At 44.8% G+C, this 19,890-nt stretch overlaps 1 protein-coding gene and 1 long non-coding RNA gene across 2 annotated transcripts in view; one reads left to right on the forward strand and one right to left on the reverse strand.

The window, feature by feature from the left end:
- aldh8a1 (aldehyde dehydrogenase 8 family, member A1) overlaps window positions 1-19,890 on the forward strand; it is a 71,722-nt gene that overhangs the window by 48,377 nt on the left and 3,455 nt on the right. Inside the window, exons 4-6 of the mRNA XM_072499716.1 lie at window positions 1,991-2,140; window positions 2,531-2,787; window positions 16,701-16,862. Of these exons, the coding sequence (XP_072355817.1) occupies window positions 1,991-2,140; window positions 2,531-2,787; window positions 16,701-16,862 (569 nt within the window). The remainder of the gene's footprint in view (window positions 1-1,990; window positions 2,141-2,530; window positions 2,788-16,700; window positions 16,863-19,890) is intronic.
- Window positions 1-19,890, reverse strand: part of LOC140410909 (uncharacterized) — a 114,385-nt gene that overhangs the window by 29,934 nt on the left and 64,561 nt on the right. Inside the window, exon 4 of the long non-coding RNA XR_011940763.1 lies at window positions 15,459-15,648. This is a non-coding gene — a long non-coding RNA (uncharacterized lncRNA). The remainder of the gene's footprint in view (window positions 1-15,458; window positions 15,649-19,890) is intronic.

Consider the following 19,890-nt stretch of genomic DNA (forward strand, 5'->3'; position numbering starts at 1 on the left):
GGCACCAATGAGGTGAGCTGCTCCTCATGCTCCCACCGCCTCCTCCACTTTCTGAATCACCTGGCCTCGGGACTCCAATCTCTGCTTCACTCGGTCAATCCCTGGTTTGAGCCGCTCTACCACCTTGGCCAGGTTCTCCAGGGCCTCCCTTCTCTGCTGGCTGTACTCATTTAGAAAGTCCACCAGCTGCTCCGTTGACCACTGGGTGGGCAGGACAGGCCTTTTGCCCTCCTCCATCTTAACCTGTGGTGCACCATGAAGACTCTCCTGCTCCAACAGCTCCCTTCTTCTAGACCCACTCCTAGTTCGAGGATCCATCCACCAGTCACACCAGAGGAATTACATCTTCTCCAGGTACTCCTACACCTCTTTCCATCCAAAATTCCACCCCTCAAATGGGGAAAGAAGCATAAAAAATTCCACCTTTAGCAGGAGCTACCAAGTGTGCAACCGCTCACTCCATGGCCGCCACCGGATGTTCCTAGTTTCACAATCCTTCACACTGCCAATCATGCAACCTATTATACATCCTATGATACAACCCATTACACAACCCAACACAGAGCCTATTACACAACAGATTGCACAACCTGTTACACAGCCCATTACATAGCCTATCACACTGCTCATCGCACTATTTATCAGACTTCATCACACACCATTACACACTCCATTACATGACCTATTACACACTTCATGTCACAGCCCAATACAAAGCCCGTTACACTTCCCATTACACAAGCAAAATACACATCACATTACACAACCCATTGCACAAACTTCTATACACCCTAATTACACAATTTATCACACAGTCTATTACAGAGCCCATAACTAATGACAGTCCTTTGAAATGAGATTAACGCTTGCAATGGAGTCTTAGAGTAAAGAGTGGGAGTGAGAGAGATAAAGAAAGACAGAGAGAGAGAGAGAGAGGCTATAAGAGTTAGGGGTGAAGATAGTGTAAGGTAAAAGTAGTGGCAAAGGAAAATGAAAAGGCTGTTGATGCCAATGTCAATCTTGTTCAAGTAGGTTTTCAGGATATCTTTGCCATGTTTCCGCTTGCCATCCTGTGATCTTTGCCCAATCTCAAGCTGGGAATAGAGTGGGTACTTCAGAAGGTGAGTGGCCCGGCCTGTTCAGTGTAGATATTACCTGAGAGTAGCTCCAGCCATTGCCACAGGCAACACTGTGGTTGCCAAACATAATGAACTGATGTCAGTCACTGCTTGGATGATGTGGAAGCTCTTGGATGAAGGAGGTTGAGGGGTGCTAACTATTGGATAAGGAACATCTTTGTTGGAACTCTTGTTGCAATTTATGTGTTTCATGCTCGATGCTTAGGAGGCCTGCTACCTGGAGGGTGCTTGTCCCTCTGACTGTTCTAGACAGCCCATTGCACTCCCAATTACACAGCCCTTCACACAACCCATTACACCTCCATTACGCCCTCATTACACCCCCATCACACAATCTATTATACAGCTCATTGCACAGTCAGTCACACAGCCCATTACACCCCCGTTACAGCCTATAACACTCCTCATTACACAATGGGGGGGGTGTCAGTTGCCATCCCCATGCCCAACACTGCAAGAGTCTTCGACATGGCACATTACAAATATTTGCTGAAATTCCATGCGTTGCTCGCTCAATAATTTCCTCAAATCATTCAGTTAACTTACATAAGCATGTTTCCTTTCGAACATTTATTTTCATTAATGTCTCATCTGCATCCTTTGCACGTACTCCTGCTGTCCCATTTTATTTTCCTCTGTTAAATATTGACAAAGGGTAGAAGACAAATGAGATAAGAAGGAATAAAAGACTAAGAAGAAAACTGTCTTCCCAGCTCTTCACTGAGAAACTAAAAGAGCAGAAAGCAGTAATGTCTGGATTTTAGGAGGAGATGGATCGCAATCATTAAACTGTTTCACATTTTCACATAGTGTGAAGTAACTAATGCTAATTCCTCACTCTGTCTCTTTAGCTGGCCTCATCAGCCCCTGGAATTTACCACTGTACCTCTTGACCTGGAAGATAGCTCCAGCTATTGCCACAGGCAACACTGTGGTTGCCAAACCCAGTGAAATGACGTCAGTCACTGCTTGGATGATGTGCAAGCTCTTGGAGGAAGCAGGTAGAGGAATACTAACTGATAGATAAGGAATGTCTTTGTTTGAACTCTTTTTGAAAATTTTCTATGAAGGACAATTTGTGTGTTTCATGCTAACGTTTAGGTGATTGCTCCTTCCTGGCACATGGCTCGTTTTACCTCTTGCTGTGTTCAGAATCACTGATTTTCAGCCTTCTATGTTTGTCAAAGGCTCATTGAATCATGGCAAACGTGATGATGTTGGGAATTGATACTTCTTCCGTGAAGCCTATCTTGATAACATTGCTTTCACATGACTCGGATTTTGTTTCCTTGTATAAATATCAGGCATCATACCATTGCACTGTTCCAAAGTAAGACATTTCATTCTATACTTGACTGCAGTTCAGAAATGATTCCTTGCCTTTCTCCTAGGCGTTCCACCTGGTGTTGTGAATATAGTGTTTGGGACCGGTCCAAGGGCAGGGGAGGCAATTGTCTCACATCCTGATGTGCCACTGATATCCTTCACTGGGAGCACGCTGACTGCTCAGCGCATCCGAGAGAGGAGTGCTCCATTCTGTAAGAAGCTCTCCCTGGAGCTAGGAGGGAAGAACCCAGCCATTATCTTTGATGATGCAAATCTTGATGAATGTATTCCAACCACAGTGCTATCCAGCTTTGTTAACCAGGTAGGAAATTTATCGATATGTGGGTACCTATTCATGTATACTACGGCAGATTGTAGTGGTCAAGTATTTGTGGAAAATGCCGTCGCCCTGGATCAGTTCAGAGCATCTTGCGATCAGCCTCTATTGAGGAAAGTTTATCTTAATTTTCCATTTCTAACTTTTAAAATTTCAACTGCTCTGAGGATGAGGGCACGCCAGATTAATGACCTATCTGCCCCTATCTAGTTATCCTGGCAACTTGCTTGGCCTGCTAGAGTAGTCCAGGAAGCATTAAAATGTAAACTATAGATTGTGGCACTGAAATCACTTGTAGGCCAGATCATAAGTTCATAAGATATAGGAGCAGAATTAGGCTATTCGGCCCATCGTGTCTGCTCCGCCATTCTGTCATGGCTGATATGTTCCTCATCTGCTACATACAATGTTACAGACCAGGAGCTGGATTGCGAAATCAGCCAGAGCATCTCCTCCCCATAACACAAGGGCTTGGAGTAGGAGTCGGCAATTTAGCCTCCCGAGCTTAAACACCTTCAATGTGTTTATGGCTGATCACATCCTGGCCTTAACTCCACCGTCCTGCCCGTTCTCCATAACCCTTCAACCCATTACCAATTAAAAATCTATCCAACTCCTCTTTAAATTTACTCACTGTCCCTGCATCCACCGCATACTGGGTAGCAAATTCCACAGATTCACAACCCTTTGGGAGAAATAGTTTTTCCTCAAATCTGTTTAAAGTTGCTACCTCAATAAGGGTGTCAGGTGTTGCTTTCATCATGAATGAACCAACTGTGTTTAATAACAGTAGTAATTTGCTGGTGGTAATACGTCGCATATTTAGTAAATCACTTTCATAAGTTGCGATAGTGAAAACTGAATTTATAACTCTAGGTTTCTGGGACAGTTCCATTACCACTGCCCTATCGTATCCAGTGCACACAATACAAAGATAAACCAAATTAGGAGAATAATAAATTAGTGCAATAAAAATAAACGCTGGACAGATAAGGTCCGGTGCCGCCTGGGTGTTACTGCATCTGAAGACAGTGCACTATATGCATTGAGGTTAGGAAAAGAGTCAAGTCTGAAAACAACTTGTAAGGTTCATACAACAGTCCACAGACCATCAAATTACTGCTACAAGTAGATAAGAGGTGAAATTTAACAGCTGCACAGCGCCCGACACAGAACGTGATGTGGCCGGTAAATCTTGCGATCGGTCTCTGGAGCTTGTTAATTAGTTAATTGGATTGGGCCAGTTTTCAGAGGCTAGATTCACAGAATAAAAATGATCCACCTACAGTGCAGACATTGTTTGCACTGAGTGCTGAATTTGGTGCATTTGAGTGCTATAGTGAGAGCTTGGTGACTGAGGGAGTATAAAGGTTTATCTTTATCTAAAGTCTAGTCTTTTATTGAGTTAATTAACTTAAAAGTTGCTGTTTGGTTTAGAAGAAGGTGAATTTTCAATCAGCTTTAAACAAAGGTTCTACTTGTAGGTACTTGCAGCTGGAGCTTGTTAATTAGTTAATTGGATTGGGCCAGTTTTCAGAGGCTAGATTCACAGAATAAAAGTGATCCACCTACAGTGCAGACTTTGTTTGCACTGAGTGCTGAATTTGGTGCATTTGAGTGCTATAGTGAGAGATTGGTGACTGAGGGAGTATAAGGGTTAATTTTTATCTCAAGTTTAGTCTTTTATTTAGTTAATTAACTTAAAAGTTGCTGTTTGGTTTAGAAGAAGGTGAATTTTCAATCAGCTTTAAACAAAGGTTCTACTTGTAGGTACTTGCAGCTGGAGCTTGTTAATTAGTTAATTGGATTGGGCCAGTTTTCAGAGGCTAGATACACAGAATAAAAGTGACCCACCTACAGTGCAGACTTTGTTTGCACTGAGTGCTGAATTTGGTGCATTTGAGTGCTATAGTGAGAGTTTAGTACTGAGGGAGTATAAGGCTTCATTTTTATCTCAAGTCTAGTTTTTCTTTTATTTAGTTAATTAACTTAAAAGTTGCTGTTTGGTTTAGAAGAAGGTGAATTTTCAATCAGCTTTAAACAAAGGTTCTACTTGTAGGTACTTGCAGCTGGAGGATGTTAATTAGTTAATTGGATTAGGCCAGTTTTCAGAGGCTAGATTCACTGTATAAAAATGATCCAAGTCTGCACGGAGTGCTGAATTTGGTGCATTTGAGTGCTATAGTGAGAGTTTGGTGACTGAGGGAGTATAAGGGTTCATTTTTATCTAAAGTCTAGTCTTTCATTTATTTAGTTAATTAACTTAAAAGTTGCTGTTTGGTTTAGAAGAAGGTGAATTTTCAATCAGCTTAAAACAAAGTTTCTACTTGTAGGTACTTGCAGCTGGAGCATAAGGTGAATGGTGGAAGATATAGGAGGGATGTCAGTGGTAGGTTCTTTACCCAGAGAGTAGTGGGGGCATGGAATGCACTGCCTGTGGAAGTAGTTGAGTCGGAAACATTAGGGACCTTCAAGAAGCTATTGGATAGGTACATGGATTACGGTAGAATGATATAGTGTAGATTAATTTGTTCTTAAGGGCAGCACGGTAGCATTGTGAATAGCACAATTGCTTCACAGCTCCAGGATCCCAGGTTCGATTCCGGCTTGGGTCACTGTCTGTGCGGAGTCTGCACATCCTCCCCGTGTGTGCGTGGGTTTCCTCCGGGTGCTCCGGTTTCCTCCCACAGTCCAAAGATGTGCAGGTTAGGTGGATTGGCCATGATAAATTGCCCTTAGTGTCCAAAATTGCCCTTAGTGTTGGGTGGAGGTGTTGACCTTGGGTAGGGTGCTCTTTCCAAGAGCAGGTGCAGACTCAATGGGCCGAATGGCCTCCTTCTGCACTGTAAATTCTATGATAATCTATGATTAATCTAGGACAAAGGTTCGGCACAACATTGTGGGCCGAAGGGCCTGTTCTGTGCTGTATTTTTCTATGTTCTATGTTCTAAGTCATCAGGGAGCAGCAGTTGCTCCAACAGTGTGTACTCCGGAAACTGACGGAACAGAAAAAAAAGCTCTCCTACTCTATCTGACAGGCCCACAGGCATTTGAACTGTTTAACTCATTTGATTTCTCAGAAAATATAGGTAAAAATAAGTATGAGAAAGTAATGGAAAAATGTGACTCTCATTGCAAACAACAGGTCAGTGAGGTGTATGAGTGATACATGTTTAAAAATAGGGTGCAGCTGACTCTTTTCTAACTGACTTGAGACTCCGAGTGCAATCCTGCAATTTTTCCTCAATCACAGAATCAATCATGCGTGACCAAATTGTGTTTGGCATATTTGAAGAGCAATGCGGGAATATTTGTTAAGAAAACCAAACTTAACTTTAGAAGAAGCCATCAACCTCTGTAAAACAAGTGATCAAGTCATCAATAAACATGTTGAATTCAGATCCCGTGAAAAAGGCGTGAACTTCAGCAACGTGGTCGGTGCTATTGCCTCTGTGGCACAGTTTAAAACAAATCGCGCTGCAGCAGGTAGCCGTTTCGCGCAGGCGTGGGTAAGAAAAAAACATGAAACGGACATTCGACATTCTGTGCCAGTGCAGGATCAGTTCGCACATGCGCACTTTGATAAAGGACGCAAACCGGAAGTTGACCGATTTGCGCATGCGCACAAGAAGTCTATGCATGACCTCACCAACGTTATGACGTGTACACGTTGTGGACACTCCCACTTAAAGTAACACTGTCCTGCATTTGGAAAGATAAGTACAACATGTAACAAACTCAATCATTTTGCTACACAATGCCGATTTAACACAACACAGCGGAATCATTTTTAAAAGACATTTCAACAGCATAGAAAAGTTAACAGTATACAAAACATGGAAGATGAAAGAAATTTTTTAAAATCAAAGCTTAATCTCACTACCTACTTCACTGGACAACTTCATAATAGAAGTAATCACTAGAACAAATGGAAATGATACTGCAGATAAACCAATTAGCCAATTATCTGATAGTAATAAAGATTGGATAGAAACATTGATAATTAGTGGATCAGAGGCACAATTTAAATTGAACACTGGCACACACGCCATTCTGATAACAGAATCAGATTTGGGCAAAGTAGAAACCTACCAAAATATAAAAAGGCACATTATAGGTTAACAGACTACAATGGAAATGAAATAGCAACAAAAGGTTCATGCTACCTCATAGTTCAGAGTGATGACACTAAAATTCCACTTGATTTTGAAATTGTGGATGACACAAAATCCACACTTATTGGAGTAGATGCATGTATCCAGCTAAACCTGATTCAGAGAATTCACATTGCCAAATCTTTCCCTGGTTTGAAATAATTAGTACTTGCGGATATGTTATCCAGAGCCACAATGCATGAGGATGACAAAGTTGTTGATGCTATACTCAGTAATGAAGCACAAACCAACATCATCACAGCAATGCTACCTGTCACAGATGCTAAACTACAAATAATCAAGGCAGAAACTGTACAAGATACGACACTTCAGCAAGTGATACAATATTGACGTACTGACTGGCCTCAAGGAAAACTTTTGCAACATCAGAGAAGACCTAACAATTATAGACGACTTTCTATTTAAAGGGGACATTGTAATTCCATCATGTCTTAGACAAGACATTCTCGCACAAATCCACAAAGGACTTCAAGGCATTGAGAAATGTAGAAGAGCATGGCAAACGGTGTATAGGCCGGGAATCAACAAGGATATAGACAACTGCATTCAACAGTGTCAGATATGTCAAATGCACCAACTGGCACAATGTAAGCAAACCTTGGTGGAAAGCGAACTAGTAACTCAACCATGGACAAAAGTCGTCATGGATATTTTTTAGTTTCAAGGCTGTGATTATTTGATAATTATTAACTATTACTCAAATTTTCCAGAGGTTATCAAATTATCTGACTTAAGAACGCATTCAGTTGTCAGGGCAATGAAAATCGTATTTGTCAGACATGTAATACCAGTTACTGTTGTCACAGGCAACGGACCGTGTTTTAGCAGCCTGGAGTGGTTACAATTTGCCAATGACTTTAACTTAACACATGTAACTTCTAGCCCACTATACCCGCAGGCAAATGGGAAAGCTGAAAAAGGGTTGGAATTGTGAAGCAGCATTTCAAGAAAACAATGGAGGACAATAAGGACTTTGATTTAGCACTGTTAGCACACAGGGCTACACCATTGTCACTGGGGCTTTCTCCAGCACAACTCTTTATCGATGGGACGAAAAATACGTACGATGTTACCAACTTTAATTGTTCCAAACAAAGATGAACAAGTCATGCATCAAAAAATGCAGCAACTGGAGAATAAACAACAGAAGTATTACGACAAAAACGCCAAACCACTATCTACACTCAGAGGTGATAGTGTATGCATTCGTAATCCTGAAGTTGGATGGATGGACATTGCAAAAGTACTCAATGAACTCACACCAAGATCATACGCGATCAGAATCTGGAAAGATTTTTCATAGAAACAGAAGAGACCTCTTGAAACTTAAACAACTTGTTACATTCACAGAATCAGTGACAGCGAGTCAACAACTCATATTTCCTACAAATGACTTTCCAAAAGCTATATTGTCAAATGTACCAGGCAATTCAAATAACAATGTTCTAACATTAAGAAGGTCTACAAGACATAGGAGACCTCCAAATAGATTAAATCTGTAAATTAAACATTAGTTCTATCATTGTTGACATGCTGTATAATACTTTAAACAAGAAAATGTATAGCCATTCAGATTTGTGTGGAAAAGAAAAAGAAAAATGGAACATATTTTCTCAAAGAAAGGGGGATGTGACATTGTATAAATGTACAGCATGTGAAGAGTTCATGTTATGTTAAACCGAGCCACTAGAGGGAGCTAAGGGACAGTACCATAAATTGCACTGGTTCTTGGGCTCGGGAGGAGATTAGATTTGGAGCTGAAGAAGACAAGATTCATAGTGTATTGCAGAGCTAGTTAAGATATAATAGTTATAGTTTGTAGATAGAGATAGTGTTAGTGAGTGTAGTTTAATTCTTGCATGGATGTTTGCTATTCAGAATAAGTGTCGAACTCAAATTCAGTAGTGTTAATAAAATCAGTTTAGTTCTTCAAAAGAACTTTGTGTGTCTTTGTGATCACTATGCCTTCCATCCTGGAAACCCCTCACAAAGATCACTACCCCCTCCCTTTCTGTCTCAGCTCTGCAACAGAGCCCTCTTCACCCTTGGTACCCTTCCTGCCCATATAAACTCCGAGATCGGTGCCTCCATCCTCCGGAAAAAGGCCTTAGAGGGAAAGATCGGGAGGGTCTGAAAGAGAAACAGGAACCTTGGCAGCACATTCATCTTTACAACCTTCATCCTACCTGCCAACCTTAAGTGCAAGGTATCCCACCTCTTGAGATCACAATTGACCACCTCCACTAACGCTGACATGTTCCACCAGTGCCTCGTGTCCCTCTCATGCATCATCTGAATCCGCAAATACCTAAACCGCTCTGTTACCGCCTTAAATGGTAGCGCCCACAAATTGCGCCCCCCCCGGGCCACACCACATTCACCGGAGACACCTTGCACTTCCCTATGTTCAACTTATATCCAGCGAAGGCAGGCCCATGATTCTGCCCATACTCTTCAGGGGTCCGCCACAAACACAGCAGGCCGTGTATGTACAACGACACCAGGTGTTACCTAGCCCCTTCATAATCTCTCGCCACTTGGCCGACCCTCGAAGGGCTCAATCGCCAATGCAAATTACAACCGTGGCAGCGGGCACCCCGACTCAAACCCCTGTGTAGCGCAAAGTGCCCTGAACTCATCTCCTTCGTACGCACACTTTCCACCAGGGGAAAAGTACGCACACTTTCCACAAAAGACGAACACACACCTCAAACTTCAGTCTAAACCCAAACCTATTCAGAGTTTCAGAGAGATACTTCCACTTTACCCGGTCAAAGGCCTTCTCCCATCCACGGATACAATAAATAGACTTCAGCTCCCCCCCCCCCCCCCCCCCCCCCCCCCCCCACACACACACACACATTTAACAGCCTCCTAATGTTGCAAGAGAGTTCCCTACCCTTCACAAAGCCTGTTTGGTCCTCAGAGACCACCTCTGACACACACGCCAACACCTTTGCCAATACTTTCACATCCGCGTTCAACAAAGAGATGGACCTGTAGGCAGACTCCAGTGGGTTCTTCTCCTTCAGGATCAACGTAATCGACGCCTGCAACAACGTTACTGGCAACTCCTCCCTCTCTACCGCCTCGCTGAACATCCCCAACAAATGGGGGGCCAACTCTGTCGTGAACTGCTAGAAATTCACCGGAAAACCATCTGGTCCCGGGGCCTTCCATGATGCTATCCATCACCTCCTTCAGCCCCAGCGGCTCCTCGTGCTCTCCTCCAGCTCTGGAAATTCCAAGCCATCCATGCCTCATGAGATCTAACGGGATTTTGCAAGACGTCTCGATCGCCGACAATGGGCCTGACTTGAATTTGCATACTTAAGTGTGTAGTTATGCACACTTGAATATGCACTCGCCGGATCTATCCAACGCCCGGGATCGAATCACCTTTCCGAGAAGACCACAGCTGGGCACCGTTTCTTCATAAATGGGGACCAGGCCAAACTGCACTTTGGGGGAGTGTCCCAGGTGGTTGGCCTCTGGGCAGAGTGACACCCTGGAACTGCTGATGCCACCTGGGCACCCTGGCAGTGCCACCTGTGTGCCAGACTTGTACTTTCAGGGTGCCCAGGTGGCACTGCCAGGCTGGCTGGGGCACTGGCAGGGTACCAAGCTGGCAATGCCTTAGTGCCAAGGTAGCCTTTGCCCGCAACGGGGATTGGACCTGGGAGTACCCTGCCCTTATGAGGTTGGGTGAGGGGGCTCGAGGACCCTCTAATCTAAGTTGGCAGGAGGTGAAATCTCTTCCTGCACTGATGAGTGGAGCTCCTCAGTCGTTCGATAGTGGGGTTATTCCTGGTGCTCGAAGCACCGGGAAACACCTCGCTAAACACGGCCACAGCGGGACTCTTTTTTTTCCTCAAGTCGCGCCACGATCCAAGAATGCAACGTCAGTGACAATAGTTCCTATGTTCTCCAGGATGCTAAAAAAACACGCAACCCTTAGCCTTATACTCACAGGAATTCAATTATCAAACATGTTCTTACTTAAATGAAGATAAAGCATTAAGGTTTAGGCAAGGGCAATTTTCACAAGACTTGTCCTTAGCCAGAACTGAGATTTTGTAATGTTTCTGTTTTTGAAAGGTGTTATAACCTGCCCGAATCCTATTGGATGGGGACGATTGGTTATCTCTTGATTCTCTGGGAACTATGTTCTCCTGCTGGAGCTGAAACTTGTGTTTTGCGCTGGCACTGCGAATGGCACCCAGAGGCAAATTTATGCATGGCGGAGATTTTAAGCTATGATTGGCAGCCCATTACCACAAAAAAAGCAGTTGAACATAGAACATAACAGCGCAGTACAGGCCCTTCGGCCCTCGATGTTGTGCCGACCTGTGAAACCACTCTAAAGCCCATCTACACTATTCCCTTATCATCCATATGTCTATCCAATGACCATTTAAATGCCCTTAGTGTTGGCGAGTCCTCTACTGTTGCAGGCAGGGCATTCCACGCCCTTATTACTCTCTGAGTAATGAACCTACCTCTGACATCTGTCTTATATCTATCTCCCCTCAATTTAAAGCTATGTCCACTCGTGCTAGACATCACCATCCGAGGAAAAAGGCTCTCACTGTCCACCCTATCCAATCCTCTGATCATCTTGTATGCCTCAATTAAGTCACCTCTTAACCTTCTCTCTAACGAAAACAGCCTCAAGTCCCTCAGCCTTTCCTCATAAGATCTTCCCTCCATACCAGGCAACATTCTGGTAAACCTCCTCTGCACCCTTTCCAATGCTTCCACATCCTTCCTATAATGCGGCGACCAGAATTGCACGCAATACTCCAAATGCGACCGCACCAGAGTTTTGTACAGCTGCAACATGACCTCATGGCTCCGAAACTCAATCCCTCTACCAATAAAAGCCAACACACCATACACCTTCTTAACAACCCTCTCAACCTGGGTGGCAACTTTCAGGGATCTATGTACATGGACACCGAGATCTCTCTGCTCATCCATACTGCCAAGAATCTTACCCAGTACTCTGTCTTCCTGTTATTCCTTCCAAAATGAATCACCTCACACTTTTCTGCATTAAACTCCATTTGCCACCTCTCAGCCCAGCGCTGCAGCTTATCTATGTCCCTCTGTAACTTGTAACATTCTTCCACACTGTCCACAACTCCACCGACTTTAGTGTCATCTGCAAATTTACTCACCCATCCTTCTACGCCCTCCTCCAGGTCATTTATAAAAATGACAAATAGCAGTGGCCCCAAAACAGATCCTTGTGGTACACCACTAGTAACTGGACTCCAGTCTGAACATTTCCCATCAACCACCACCCTTTGTCTTCTTCCAGCTAGCCAATTTCTGATCCAAACTGCTAAATCACCCTGAATCCCATGCCTCCGTATTTTCTGCAGTAGCCTACCATGGGGAACCTTATCAAACGCTTTACTGAAATCCATATACACCACATCAATTGCTTTACCCTCATCCAACTGTTTGGTCACCTTCTCAAAGAACTCAATGAGGTTTGTGAGGCATGACCTACCCTTCACAAAACCGTGTTGACTATCTCTAATCAAATTATTCCTTTCCAGATGATTATACATCCTATCTCTTATAAACCTTTCCAAGATTTTGCCCACAACAGAAGTAAGGCTCACTGGTCTATAGTTACTGGGGTTGTCTCTACTTCCCTTCTTGAACAAGGGGACAACATTTGCTATCCTCCAGTCTTCTGGCACTGTTCCTGTAGACCAAGATGACTTAAAGATCAAAGCCAAAGGCTCAGCAATCTCCTCCCTAGCTTCCCAGAGAATCCGAGGATAAATCCCATCCGGCCCAGGGGACTTATCTATTTTCACACTTTCCAGAATTGCTAACACCTCCTCCTTATGAACCTCAAGCCCTTCTAGTCTAGTAGAATCTCAGTATTCTCCTCGGCAACACTACCCTTTTCCTGTGTGAATACTGATGAAAAATATTCATTTAGCACCTCTCCTATCTCCTCGGACTCCACGCACAACTTCCCGCTACTGTCCTTGACTGGCCCTACTCTTACCCTAGTCATTCTTTTATTCCTGACATATCTATAGAAAGCTTTAGGGTTATCCTTGATCCTACCTGCCAAAGACTTCTCATGTCCCCTCCTGGCTCTTCTTAGCTCTCTCTTTAGGTCCTTCCTAGCTAAATTGTAATTCTCGAGCGTCCTAACTGAACCTTCATGTCTCATCTTTACATAAGCCTCCTTCATCCTCTTGACAAGTGTTTCGACTGCTTTAGTAAGCCACGGTTCCCTTGCTCGACCACGTCCTCCCTGCCTGACAGGTACCTACTTATCAAGGACACCCAGTAGCTGTTCCTTGAACAAGCTCCACATTTCCATTGTGCCCATCCCCTGCAGTTTTCCTCTCCATCCGATGCATCCTAAGTCTTGCCTCTTCGCATCATAATTGCCTTTCCCTCAGATATAACTCTTGCCCTGCGGTATATACCTATCCCATTCCATCACTAAAGTAAACGTAATCGAATTGTGGTCACTATCACCAAAGTGCTCACCTACCTCCAAATCTAACACCTGTCCTGGTTCATTACCCAGTACCAAATCCAATATGGCCTCACCTCTCGTTGGCCTATCTACATACTGTGTCAGGAAACCCTCCTGCACACATTGGACAAAAACTGACCCATCTAAAGTACTCGAACTATAGCGTTTCCAGTCAATATTTGGAAAGTTAAAGTCCCCCATAACAACTACCCTGTTGCTTTCGCTCCTATCCAGGATCATCTTTGCAATCCTTTCCTCTACATCTCTGGAACTTTTCGGAGGCCTACAGAAAACCCCTAACAGGGTGACCTCTCCTTTCCTGTTTCTAACCTCAGCCCATTGTACCTCAGTAGACGAGTCCTCATCAAACGTCCTTTCTGCCACTGTAATACTGTCCTTGACCAACAATGCCACCCCTCCCCCTCTTTTACCATCTTCCCTGAGCTTACGGAAATATCTAAACCCCGGCACCTGCAACAACCATTCCTGCCCCTGCTCTATCCATGTCTCCGAAATGGCCAAAACATCGAAGTTCCATGTACCAACCCATGCCGCAAGTTCACCCACCTTATTCCGGATGCTCCTGGCATTGAAGAAGACACACTTTAAACCACCTTCCTGCCTGCCGGTACACTCCTGCAACTTGAAACCTTACTCATGACCTCACTACTCTCAACCTCCTGTATACTGGAGCTACAATTCAGGCTCCCAAGCCCCTGCTGAACTAGTTTAAACCCTCCCGAAGAGCATTAGCAAATTTCCCCCCAGGATATTGGTACCCCTCTGGTCCAGGTGTAGGCCATCCCGTTTGTAGAGGTCCCTCCGACCCCAGAATGAGCCCCAATTACCCAGAAATCTGAAACCCTCCCTCCTGCACCATCCCTGTAGCCACGTGTTCAACTCCTCTTTCTCCCTATTCCTCGTCTCGCTGGCACGTGGCACGGGTAACAACCCAGAGATAATAACTCTGTCCTAGATCTAAGTTTCCACCCTAGCTCCCTGAATTCCTGCCTTACATCCCTATCCCTTTTCCTACTTATGTCGTTGGTACCTATGTGGACCACGACTTGGGGCAGCTCCCCCTCCCCCTTAAGGATCCCGAAAACACGATCCGAGACATCACGGACCCTGGCAACAGGAAGGCAACACACCAACCACGAGTCTCTCTCGTTCCCGCAGAATCTCCTATCTATCCCCCTAACTATGGAGTCTCCAATGCTCTGCTCCTTTCTCCCCTGCCCTTCTGAGCAACAGGGACAGACTCTGTGCCAGAGACCTGTACCCCATGGCTTACCCCTGGTAAGTCCCCCCCCCACAACAGTATCCAAAGCGGTATATGTGTTACTAAGTGGAACGACCACAAGGGATCCCTGTACTGACTGCTTCCTCCCAGCCCCTCTCACCGTCATCCATCTATCTTTATTCTTCGGAGTAACTACATCCCTGAAGCTTCTATCTATGACCACCTCTGCCTCCCGAATGATCCGAAGTTCATCCAGCTCCAACTCCCTAATGCAGTTTCTGAGAAGCTGGAGATGGGTGCACTTCCCACTGATGAAATCAGCAGGGACACTGATGGCGTCCCTCACCTCAAACATTCTGCAGGAGGAACATTGCACTACCTTCCCTACCATCCCCTCTAGATAAAAAAAGAAAAAGAAAGAGTTTACCTGTTATTCACTCCCCTTCTCAGCAAGCACTCACTCAGCAACTTCTGCGCCCCGCACGATAACACCTGAGGGAAAATAAAAGAAAAACTACTTACCAGTCACCAGCCAATCCCTTTCCTGCAGGCTGTGATATCACGGTTCAACTTCTTTCTACTTCTACCTGCCCTCGAGCCTTCCTCTTGATCTTTACAGCGGTTGTTTGTTTTTTTGGTTAGAGGAGGGGGTAGGGAGGGAAACACTGAAAAAGTGTTTTGGCTTTAAGTGTCACTTGACAACAGCTCCTCCACAAACCACCTTCAAGTTAGTGACCACACCGGACGTATGCATATTTTCCCCACAACAGCGAATCAGCAGCTCTGCTCTGCTGCCCTCTGCTGGATGCTTGTCTTCACTTGAACAGCTAGGGTCTCTTCAGCTAGGTACACCTTCAAGTTAGAGTGACCACACCGGACGAATGCAAATTTTCCCCGCAGTTGAGTGCTTTCTGCTGAGAAAAAGAGGAAATGAAAGCACTTAACTCCTAAATTTGTATAAACATTGCATTAGTTTCACAGCAGGCTAGTTGAGATACATTCAAGCGTGAAGGGACATGAAGTTAAACAATTCAGCAGGAATCTGGCTGTCTGGAAGCTGACAATTACAGGCTACTAAAAGCTTTTTCTCTAAAGTGAATAGAAGCCTTGCAGATCAAAGGATCTGAGGAGGCTTAAAGCCTTATGGTGTGGTTTTTGCTTTCTATTAAGTTACAGTTGTTGCTTTCTCGACACCCGTCTGAGGCAGCAGGTGTAAGCCACAGGTAAGTGAAAAAACAGTGTTAGCTACTCTTTAGTTTCCAGGCAATGGTGACCGATGAGGGGCGAAGGCGGAGTGTTCTCTGCTATGTGGGGGGTCCCTGTGGTGGGCAGGTTCCCTGTTATGTGGGTTCTCTATGGGGGGGTTCTCTTCCAAGGGGGGGTTATCTGCTAACTCTTGTGGGGGAATCTGGTGGGAGTCTCTAGTGGGGGGGGAGATATGGTGGGGGGTCTTTTGGGGGGGGAGCTGGAGGTTGGTTGCACAGGATTTGCATTAAGGGGAAAGGGGGGGACCTCAAATGGACTTTGGGGGCACCTACCTTAAATCCTTACCCCCTTGACCCACTGCATCAGGGCCACGCTGCCAAATAATTGTACCAATCCACGTCCGAGCGAATACCAGCCCAGAGGGCCAGAAAATCACAAAGGCATGGAGGATCTGGTGCCCAGCCCATTAATAGGGTGTAAATGGGTGACTTTGACCCATTTACATCCTCCCTCTGGGACGGGGCGCGAACCTTGATGCCGCCGCCAATGGGGAACCGGAGCATCAGAAACAGATCGGCGCCAGTTTCTTCTCCAACGCTGCCGCATTGGAAACTCCGCTATCAGTGGCAGGCAGCGGAGAATCCAGCAATATCTTTTCAGATGATATAAATTGGTCATTCCCTCCCTTTCCTCCCTCACTACATTTTTTTTTGCCTAGAGTAGAGTGTAGCTGAAGAATTATTTTCTCTTTTGACAGGGTGAAGTCTGCTTGTGCACAAGTCGAATATTTGTGCAAAAGAACATTTACAATGAGTTTTTGGAGAGGTTTGTGGAGAATGTCAGAAAATGGAAAGTTGGTGTTCCTTCTGACCCAACTGCCAATATGGGTGCTGTAATTAGCAAAGAGCATCTAGAAAAGGTTTGTACTCACCATTGTATGCTAGGGCTTCAATTAAATGTGATTTTTAAAAAAAGAACAGAATCCTTAAAGAATTTAATTTTCTAATTTTGATCATTGATTAATTCATCAAAATTAAAATTTGCTGTTCAGGAAAAACAAATTTTAACATGCTTTTATTTAAGTTTTCCTTTCAAAGAAGGGGCTCCTGAATTTGCCTGGATGTTTTGGCACACTTGCTTCCCAAATGCTGGACCTGAAGCAGAGGTCCGTAGAAGTGGCCCTGAACCTGGATCCTAGGCTTCGGTAGGAGTTTGCACATTGGTTTGTCAAGAATGGAGCCACTGTCTAGTCCAAAGAAGCTAAGTGCATCAGTGGAGAAGGGAATTGCACTTCTGACAAACATTCCTCCTCCTGAGGTCTCCAGCACCACAGATGCCAGTCTTCGGCCACTACAATTCATCCCACCTCTGATCAAGAGGTGGCTAAGGACACTGGATACTTCAAAGGCAATGGATCCTCACAACATTCCGGCAATAGTACTGAAGATTTACGCTCTAGAATTAGCCCTGTTCTTTGCCAAGCTGAGCCAGAATAGTGAAGGAGGCTGGAGAGGAAATTGCTGAGGCCTTGACAGAAATCTTTGGATCCTCACCGTCTTCAGGTGATGTCCCGGAGGACTGGAGAATAGCCAATGTTGTTCCTCTGTTTAAGAAGGGTAGCAAGGATAATCCAGGGAACTACAGGCCAGTGGACCTTACTTCAGTGGTAGGGAAATTACTGGAGAGAATTCTTCGAGACAGGATCTACTCCCAATTGAAGCAAATGGACGTATTAGTGAGAGGCAGCATGGTTTTGTGAAGGGGAGGTCGTGTCTCACTAACTTGATAGAGTTTTTCGAGGAGGTCACAAAGATGATTGATGCAGGTAGGGCAGTGGATGTTGTCTATATGGACTTCAGTAAGGCCTTTGACAAGGTCCGTCATGGTAGACTAGTACAAAAGGTGAAGATACACGGGATCAGGGGTGAGCTGGCAAGGTGGATACAGAACTGGCTAGGTCATAGAAGGCAGAGAGTAGCAATGGAAGGATGCTTTTCTAATTGGAGGGCTGTGACCAGTGGTGTTCCGCAGGGATCAGTGCTGGGACCTTTGTTGTTTGTATATATAAATGATTTGGAGGAAAATGTACCTGGTCTGATTAGTAAGTTTGCAGACGACACAAAGGTTAGTGGAATTGCGGATAGCGATGAGGACTGTCAGAGGATACAGCAGGATTTAGATTGTTTGCAGACTTGGGCGGAGAGACGGCAGATGGAGTTTAATCCGGACAAATGTGAGGTAATGCATTTTGGAAGGTCTAATGCAGGTAGGGAATATACAGTGAATGGTAGAACCCTCAAGAGTATTGAAAGTCAGAGAGATCTAGATGTACAGGTCCACAGGTCACTGAAAGGGGCAACACAGGTGGAGAAGGCATACGGCATGCTTGCCTTCATTGGCCGGGGCATTGAGTATAAGAATTGGCAAGTCATGTTGCAGCTGTATAGAACCTTAGTTAGGCCACACTTGGAGTATAGTGTTCAATTCTGGTCGCCACACTACCAGAAGGATGTGGAGGCTTTAGAGAGGGTGCAGAAGAGATTTACCAGAATGTTGCCTGGTATGGAGGGCATTAGCTATGAGGAGCGGTTGAATAAACTTGGTTTTTTCTCACTGGAACAACGGAGGTTGAGGGGCGACCTGATAGAGGTCTACAAAATTATGAGGGCATAGACAGAGTGGATAGTCAGAGGCTTTTCCCCAGGGTAGAGGGGTCAATTACTAGGGGGCATAGGTTTAAGGTGAGAGGGGCAAGGTTTAGAGTAGATGTACGAGGCAAGTTTTTTACGCAGAGGGTAGTGGGTGCCTGGAACTCGCTACCGGAGGAGGTGGTCGAAGCAGGGACGATAGTGACATTTAAGGGGCATCTTGACAAATACATGAATAGGATGGAAATAGAGGGATACGGACCCAGGAAGTGTAGAAGATTGTAGTTTAGTCGGGCAGCATGGTCGGCACCGGCTTGGAGGGCTGAAGGGCCTGTTCCTGTGCTGTACATTTCTTTGTTCTTTGTTCAGTACAGCTGCAACACTGGGCATGTGGGAAATTGCCCAGGTATGTCCTGTACACAAAATGCAGGACAAATCCAATCCAGCCAATAACAGCCCTATCATCTACTCTCGATCATCAGTAAAGTGATGGAAGATTTTGTCGACAGTGCTATCAAGCAGTACATGCATAGCAATAACCTGCTCACTGATGCTCAGTTTGGGTTCCACCAGGGCCATTTTTGACAGGGTAAAGTCTGCTCATGTATAAGTCGAATATTTGTGCAAAAGATCATTTCTAATGAGGTTTTTCGGAGAGTGTCAGAAAATGGAAATGTGGTGACATAAACAGAGCTGATATTTTAAAGGCGTCCTTTATTCAGACCAGCTACAAACCAAATTGGGCCTTGATATGTTGTCATAAGCTTCACTATTAGGTTAATCACAATAAGTACAAAAACGTGATACCTAACATAGGCAGTATTATACAAGCAGTTCACTCTGGAACACTAGCTTATGATCCTCTGGTTGACCGTAGTCTATCGTCTTCCTGCTTATCTTTCAGCAGTGCTCAAAAAGGTCCCAAGAGCTCCTTCTTTATACTTTTTAAGACCACGCCATGTGCATAATCATAATGCCTGAGCTCTCATTGGTTCGGGCAATGCTTGATCAGTCTCTGATTAGTTTTTTGAGGGGTGACGGTCACTTCCTTTTTTAATTCTTGTTATCTCCTGACTGATTCGCTGAAGTGCCACATAAAAAGGTTCTGAAAGATTTTCAGACCAGACTTTGCAAGACATCAGCCAGGATTCTCCGTTGCGAGTCTGTCCCACTACCGCTGCTAGCGAGGACGGAGAATTTGGCACTCAGCCAAATCTCCGATTTACTGCAGCAGTACCAGGGAATCTGCTGCTGTGAACGTATGGAGGATTCTGCCCATTGCTTGAATTCCTTCTGTTG

Source organism: Scyliorhinus torazame, chromosome 4 (genome assembly GCF_047496885.1).
Source record: "Scyliorhinus torazame isolate Kashiwa2021f chromosome 4, sScyTor2.1, whole genome shotgun sequence".
Lineage (NCBI taxonomy): Eukaryota > Metazoa > Chordata > Chondrichthyes > Carcharhiniformes > Scyliorhinidae > Scyliorhinus > Scyliorhinus torazame.